Source organism: Chaetura pelagica, unplaced genomic scaffold, assembly GCF_000747805.2.
Source record: "Chaetura pelagica isolate M959 unplaced genomic scaffold, ChaPel_1.0 scaffold69, whole genome shotgun sequence".
NCBI lineage: Eukaryota > Metazoa > Chordata > Aves > Apodiformes > Apodidae > Chaetura > Chaetura pelagica.
The window spans coordinates 9,384,804-9,392,457 of NW_009970724.1; the positions used below are offsets into that span (position 1 = coordinate 9,384,804).

Genomic DNA, 7,654 nt, shown 5'->3' on the forward strand with positions numbered 1-7,654 from the left:
TCGGCGCCCCGAGGCCGCTGCCCCGCAGCCCCGGCTCGGCCCAGCTCCGGCCGCCCTTCCCGGCACGGCCCCGAGAGTAGCCTTCTGTGCCGGCCTCTCGCGGGGGACAAAGCTTAGCGCTCCTACTCGTTTATAGTGAGCGAGTTACTTGAAACTCGCAGTGGGTGAAGGGCAGTCGTGGGGACGGGCTGGCTGCTGCTTAGATACTGAAGCAGTTGCGTCTCACAGATGTAACAAGACCAGGTATTTATTCTGTGGTAGTTGATGCAGGTGCAGCTGCTGCTGTGCACAAGAATCCTTGGGTTATCTCCGTCTTTTTCTGGGGTAGGTCAGTAATCTGGGCCTTACAGTGTGCCATGTGTTCTCTGGCTTCAGCAGCACACCTGGCTGTAGGTTTTATAGGCAATTCTTTCATGTGCTGTAGGTAGAAAGGTGAGAAGAAGGTTTGTGGTGCTTCTTCCCATCAGCTGCTGGGGGCTGGGAGCGCAGGAAGTGTAAGCACCTGCACATCTTCTGCACCAGCTATGGTGGCTGCTGGTCAGAGCATAATTTTAAGAGATTAGTTTTATCACTCTGTGCCATTACAGTGCTGTGAAGATGCCCCTTCAGCAAGGGAGAATAAATCTCCGTAGTTCCAGTGTACAAGAGCAGTTACTGTCAGGTTTAAAGATAGTGTAAGGTTGGATATGCAAGTGCTGCATTGCAGTTCAGATTCAGAGCATAAATAAGTTTTGCTTATTGCCTATCACTGATGTGACAACTCTTCTATAGGTTTGTTGTAGATATGTATATATGTGCACATACAGAATAAACACATACTCTGTATCGTTTGCTGTCCTCTGGTGTGCTGGGAGCTATTGCAGTGTGCTGCCCAGCTCCCCAGCAGAACAAGGGACAGCAGGCAGTTTCCTATTGGGTGGACTGCAGTAAAGTTCTGGGGAGGGCTGTTAAAAATAGATCCAGTGGCCTGCTCTCAGATTTTCTGTGTATGTATTCAGCCCAAAAGAACTGGAATGGATAAGGAAACACATTTGAACTGGAAGAGTCACTGAGCACTGGAACAGATTACCCAGAGGGGTTGTGGAGTCTCCATCCTTGGAGATGCTCAAAAGCCATCTGAACGTTGTTGCCCTGGGCAGCCAGTTTTAGGTTGCTCTGCTTGAGCAGGAAGGTTGGACAAATTGACCGCCAGAGGTCCCTGGCAACCTGACCCATTCTGTGACTGCGGAAATAACTTCTCACTGCTTTGTTGTGAAATTACATGTGGCTGCTCTTGAGTGACTCACCGTAACCGAAAAGTTACTAAGAAATTAACTGAATAGACCTCAAACTTTTTTTTTTTTTTTTAAATAGTTGTTGAAAGAGAAGTAGATTCACACAGAACAGCAAGTGGTTATTTGGAAAGAGGACTCTGTGTGTAGGGAGCCTCAGAGGAATGAAGACATTAGTGTCTGCATGGAGCACATGCACTGGGGTAGTCTAAATGCAGAATTGTTTTCTGTTTAGACCTGCATGACACACCTCTTGCTCCAGTGTAAGCAAATAATTCTGCCATTTTATTTTTTAAGTGGTATTTAGAATTTTATTTTTAAAACACAGTTGATGAAATGTTTTGACTGAAATTTATTTTCTTAAAGTAAAAAAGTTCAGGAATGTTATTTCAGGCGTGGTTTGACATATAGTATCCAGGCTTAACAGATGTTTATTTTTTTAAAAAGTGAACGTATCTGAACATTGCATATGCACGTCTGTTCCTCCAAATCTGTTAGATAAATAAATATACACACATCCTTCTCTCTGCTTCATATACAGAGAAATTATTTTGTGTTTATAAGTTACGAGGGTGTAAAAGGCTTAGAAACCTTTCTAGAACATGAAGTGCCACAAGTGCATGACGGGAGCAGGCTATTATATTTATATTGATGTTATGTGATCTTACCAGGTTGCATTTGTGATGTGTTAAGATTACACTTATTGGGTTTATTTCCATAATTGTCTGCTGGGATGTAAGAGATTATTTGCAACAATTATTATTGATAGTTTTCATACTTTAGGAATTAACTTCTCTTTTATGTTGGATACAAAATCCTTTCGTTTGTACACAATTAGCTTACATTTGCTTTATCTCTTCAAACCATATAAATTCTCATTGACAAACTGCATGGAAGTAACTTCCAGGAAGACTGTTATGTTACGCTATCTCTAATACATTAAGAGTAATTTGTGTGTAGATCCACAGGATCAAAATGGAGGCCATTGGGGATTTATGGTTTTGAGGAATGTAAGAAAATGCGCTTGTAGGTCTCTTGGTATGCTAAAACCTTTGGCTTTCTGCAATTTAACCATGAAGTATTGAGAATGTAAAATATGTTTTCATCAAAACCAATGTGTTGATGAATTTAAATAAACTAATTACAGCATATCTTTTTTACCTTACATATTTATTGACAAAGATTAGTGTTACAGATAGAAATCCATAATTTACTTGTTAATCTGTTCCCTTCTGGTTTGCTCACCAAGCTTGCTGTAAAAATGTATTTATATATTCTAAGCTTGTACGTTAGTAGGTGCCATTTTCTGAATTTAAAAATAGACTGCATGTGTTGCATAAAATGCCTTTGGGCAGGAGAGAAGGAAAGATATCTCTCCGGTTGACATGGAACATAAAAAATCTCAAATATGCTAGAGCTAAATATACCGATAAGCTACAGGGGAAAATGAGTTAAAGTGTATTGAGCTTGGTCTTATTAGCACTTTAAATGCCAGCATGGCCAACCTTTTATTTCAGAAATAATCACTATTTGGTATTAAGACAACTCAGACCTTGTAGCTTGTGCAAACAAAGGAAATATTTCTTTAGAGCCTCATTACAGGGAGTGACGGTAGTTTGCTCTTTGTTCTGCCAGCTGTCTGCAGCGCTGGTGTGGGAAATGGACGCTGGAATGTTTAAATAAACTTTAGATGCTGAAGCCCCAGAAGCATTTTGAAGTACTTCTTTTTAAAAGTAAGTCTGAAGCAGATGTAAATGAGCACAGCTGGTTTTTTTGTGATGGCTCAGGGTGATACACCTGGGGATGTGAGGCTGTGCTGCTTCCTTTGGATTAGTTCATCATCACAGGGAAAGGTGTGAGATTGTTGCAGGCTTAAGAATATGATCACTGCAGCAGGAGGCCCTTGCTGAAGGGACAAGGTTGGCCTGCCTGCTTATCCCTCAGTTGCATCTGAGTTGGTGAGATCTGTTATGACAAGCTAGGGAAGAAATCCTAGGAGGGTTATCAGAAAGGTAACGTGTTTTTCTGTCACTGTAATTACGCTGGCAACAAAGTAGTATTCTTAAATGCATTTATAAGCTGTGCATTTTAATATTTATTTGCAAGCAAGTTTAAAATAAAAACATTAATGGACAGGAATATAATACTGTTAATACTGCTCAGCCAAATACAGCTTGCTTTCAGCTGGTCATGTACCTGGAGTGGCTGACCTGTGTAGGGAGACACTGGAAGGAGGCAGGTCAGCAGGCACTGACTGTGTGGCACGATGCTTGGGTGTGTGTGGAGACACTGCGTGGTGGCCAAGAGGGTGCGGGGCAGGCTTTTCTTCTTGTGTGTGTGATTATGCATGGTCAGCATGGCATAATGGCAGAGGAGCTGTCATGGCTGGTGCTCAGTAAGAAACATTTAACAAACGGGCAACAGAAGACAGAGATTGGAATGGGCAGGCTTGATGTCCTCCAGCATAGCTACTGCCCATGAATGAGGGTTGCACTGCCAGATGGATGCTGTGGAGACTGGAGTCTCTATTAAGTCTTGCGCATTTTTGAGGTGTAAACTTGTCTTATAAATAGTCTAGACCCTTTCGTAAGGTCTTAGAAGACTGGAGACCAACTCTTTTTGACAGGGAACTGCAGGTAGGTAGTGCCTGTGGGTATGGGCATGGTTGGTGTAATCTGTAATTTAATTCACTGGAGTTGTATCCACTAGTTTTAGCACTGGATTTACTCTGTGTAGATAACAATGGTTTATAGATGTTCAAAGACCTATTTATACTAATACTGAAATTTGATTGTTGGGTTCGGAGGGTTTGCTAATTTTTTTGTGTGCCTCCTCTGACCTGGAATGTTCTTTGTATGGCCCAGAAAGGAGATTTGGAAGCAAGTTTTTGGTAACGCTCTCTAAAGTACTTCTGTCGGTCTGCTTTTAGGTTCTTTCACAGTAGGGTTCAAATATAAAGTCTTAGAGAATGGTAAGATAGGTTAGAATCATCAATCCCAATCAAATATAATTCAACTGACTGTCATGTAAAGGAAGGTAAGATAAGGTAGGGTGAGAAGAAGGCAAGTCACTTCAAAAGAGCTTCTCTGAAACTCAGCTCTTCTCTTATCTGCCTTTCAAATCTGGCTTCTCCTGCTCTAATAGAATGAATTGACCTGACATTTTAGCAGCTTTTTAAAGAAATTAGGTGAAGTGTTTAGAATGTATCAAAGGGATGAAGCAGGGAACATATGAAGAAGATCATCTTTTATCTGATGCTCTCTTGTCTTCATTGCAGAGGAGTAGTTGGTTGGGTCTTTCTTCCTGCTTTTCACTTTATGAAGTTCTGTCTTGTTTTTTTCTGTGTAACATTTTTTAGTGAAGAAGGTTTTATTGCAGGAATTGCTGTACATAGCTTTCATATTAGTTGTCTTTAATTATGTGATTTTTCAGGGGATGTGCTGTTTTGCCCTTCCTGCTGCATACTGTATGTATCCTTTTCACTCTGAAAGTAATTCTATTCTAAAGCAGACCAATAACAGGTTTTTGAGTAGGTAGGCAGAAATATACACACTTTTCTATAAGTATATGTATGTATATATGTATGTATGTAGTATCTAGGGTCAGATGTACAACAGAGATGTTTTCAGTATGTTAGTCTTTGTAGGGAAGTTGACAGAAAATAATTAAACATAGTTTCTCTGAAAGTTTTAGGGAACAAAAATCTGACTTTTTTCTTTCCAAGTCCCTCTCCAGTGTGGAACTGCTTTTGCATGATTGTTTTTAAAAAAACCTCAGCACAGGTCTATTTGCTTTGCACTGGTGTTGATACTAGAAGTCCTACAGTTTTCTGTAGGAGCAGAGTTAGGGCAGTGCTGAATCCATCCAGAAAAGTCTCTGTTTTCAGTTGTCCTTGCTGGAGCTGTAGAAGCTGACTTACGTGTTTCTAAGAGAGAGACTTCTTTATCACTGGTTTGTCTAGACTTTGAAAAAACCGAAAGTTGTGAATGCTTTTTAGAATGTGTTAATAACTTTCCTTCTAGCGTGATATGGAAGGTGTTTCATTTCAGGATTCTCTGCAAGTATAGCTTGAGCCATTGGTTGCAATCCCCTACCCTACAAAAAAACCCACATGCCTTATTTTGTATAGAATGTCAGTCATTTGAATTGGAATTTTAAAGAAAATAACATGACTTAATAATATATATGTATTTCAACTTCAAGCATACTCTTACTGTTTATTTTTTTATGCTTTGCAGAGACGCATGGAGTCACATTTAGAATTCAAATCAGTGTGAAAGAACTGCTGGATACAGATGTACTCTTAAAGCTGTTATTTCATTTACCAGTCAATTATCCATCAACTCCTCCAGATATTTCTGTTAACTCAGACCAGCTTACAAGGGCTCAATGTATGGATGTGAAAGATAAATTACTTGAACAAGCAAAGAAGCATCTTTCTGAACCCATGGTACATGATCTGATTCTTTGGATAAAGCAGCATCTTAAGCATGTCATTAAGCAATCAGCAACACTTTGCAATGAAGAAAGTACTTTGTCAAAAGGAAAGAGTACAGAGGATGGGATCTGGATGCTTCTTTTGCATTTAGATCACATGAGAGCAAAGGCAAAATACGTCAAAACTGTGGAAAAATGGGCTTCAGATCTAAGGCTGGCTGGAAGACTGATGTTCATGGGCAAGATAATATTGATTCTTCTTCAGGGTGACAGGAGCAACATTAAGGTGCAGGAACAATGAATGTTGACTTGTTCTATCGATTTATGACTGAAACCTATGTGTCTGAATATTTTGTGTGTTTTTCTAAGCTTAACAATTTTGGAAGCAGATTGATCATTAGCAGAGTAGGAATGCTCAACAGCTTTATTCTGTATTTAAGAGAAATAATTTATTCTATAAGAAAGAAACCAGTGGTACCTGTAGACCTATGGCCTGCATTGCTTTGCTCTCCACTGTACTTCTTTGTGTTTCCTGACTATGATATGCCTAGGTTCAGTCTCCTGTGTTTCCAAAATGCCCCAGAAAACAGAAAATTGGTGATGAGAAATTAATAACAGACCTACTTCTAGCTCACTACTGTTTCTTTACTTGGCTTAGATTGCATGGTGCTGCTAGCATATGCCTGGGCTTTGAGTTTCTTGTCTGTGAACTCCCCCTGCATTAGGCAGGTTTTTGTGTTGATACTGGCGGAGAATGTTTTGGCTTTTGAAACTCATGTTCTCTAGATCACTTAAGACTGTGCTTGACTTCAAGCTGATGAATAGAAACAGTCATGCACTTTTTGGGATGGGAACTTTCAAAGTTTGATTGCTATGTTCTGAAAAAAACTGTTTCATACAGGTTTTGTATTTTACTAAACTTCAAAGATACTAGGTGCCATTTAGTATTGTGTTCTTTTTTGTCATTTAGGAGTACTTGATTCTTCAGAAAACTTCTAAGGTAGATGTGGATTCAAGCGGAAAGAAATGCAAAGAGAGAATGATTAGCGTGCTGTGTGAGACAAAAGTACAGGCACAGCATAAAAGGTATAATTTAGTACTGTTGGGTATAGAGAGGTAACAGAATCGGTAATTACATTCTGACAAATCTAGGCATATTCATGAGTTTCCCTTTTACTATGTAGGTTTCAGACGTTTGAAGTCAAAGAATATTCAGCGCTGGATGAGCTACAAAAGGAATTTGAAACTGCAGGACTTACAACTCTTTTCTCTGAGTTTGTGCCTCCCCTCATAAAGTAAAATTGAAAGTGAATGCTTTGACCAAAGCAGTAGTCGACTGCCAACGCTGATGGAAGATAAAAGCAAACAATATTAAAGCTTTTCTGCAAAAAAATCCAGAAGTAGCCATCCTCTTGAAAGAAGGAGAAGGCAGTTCATGCATTAAGAATGGATAACTTTTTTACATTTATATATTGAAAACTTTTTTCAAGGAAGGTGGGGTTAATTGTTATAATTGCATGGCATGCATGAGAGATTGGGAAGAAATCATGTTAAGATTATAGTCTTCTATCTACTCTCTGTTTTGCAATCCCTATTTTTCAGTGTTTTGGTTTTTATCTCATGGTAGTGGTTTTTCATAATGGCCTGTCAGAAAGCATGATGAATTTTGCTTTGAAAGCTTATATATATGAAGATATTTCTATAAAAAGTATAAGAAAAACAGACTTGAACATGCCTGGACAGCATATACTTAAAATACTTTAGGTGTTCATCTGCTAGGTTTTCCTTCTGCATTTATTTGACTGTAAATGCTAAACTGTTGATTTAATGAAAAATTAATGTCATTTGGGGCCTGGAAAATCTTAAAGTGTCATTCTGAATGTTAGTTTTTATTCTAAAATGTATAAAAACACCCAAGTGGAGAATTTAAATTGATTAAAAAGCTA

At 39.1% G+C, this 7,654-nt stretch overlaps 1 protein-coding gene across 1 annotated transcript; it reads left to right on the forward strand.

The window, feature by feature from the left end:
* The first annotated feature begins 5,512 nt into the window (after window positions 1–5,512).
* RWDD3 (RWD domain containing 3) lies at window positions 5,513–7,066 on the forward strand. Its single transcript, XM_010006641.1, has 3 exons — window positions 5,513–5,994; window positions 6,679–6,794; window positions 6,893–7,066. The coding sequence occupies exons 1-3, from the start codon at window positions 5,665–5,667 to the stop codon at window positions 7,005–7,007; spliced, it is 561 nt and encodes a 186-aa protein (XP_010004943.1). The 5' UTR covers window positions 5,513–5,664; the 3' UTR covers window positions 7,008–7,066.
* The last annotated feature ends 588 nt before the right edge of the window (window positions 7,067–7,654 follow it).

What these genes read in the sequence shown, in the direction of transcription:
- RWDD3 (XM_010006641.1), top strand. Translation starts at nt 5,665, where the DNA reads ATGGATGTGAAAGATAAATTACTTGAACAAGCAAAGAAGCATCTTTCT. An exon ending in GTGACAGGAGCAACATTAAG is followed by an intron (nt 5,995 to 6,678) that starts GTGCAGGAACAA and finishes TTTGTCATTTAG; the next exon opens with GAGTACTTGATTCTTCAGAA. An exon ending in GTACAGGCACAGCATAAAAG is followed by an intron (nt 6,795 to 6,892) that starts GTATAATTTAGT and finishes TTTACTATGTAG; the next exon opens with GTTTCAGACGTTTGAAGTCA.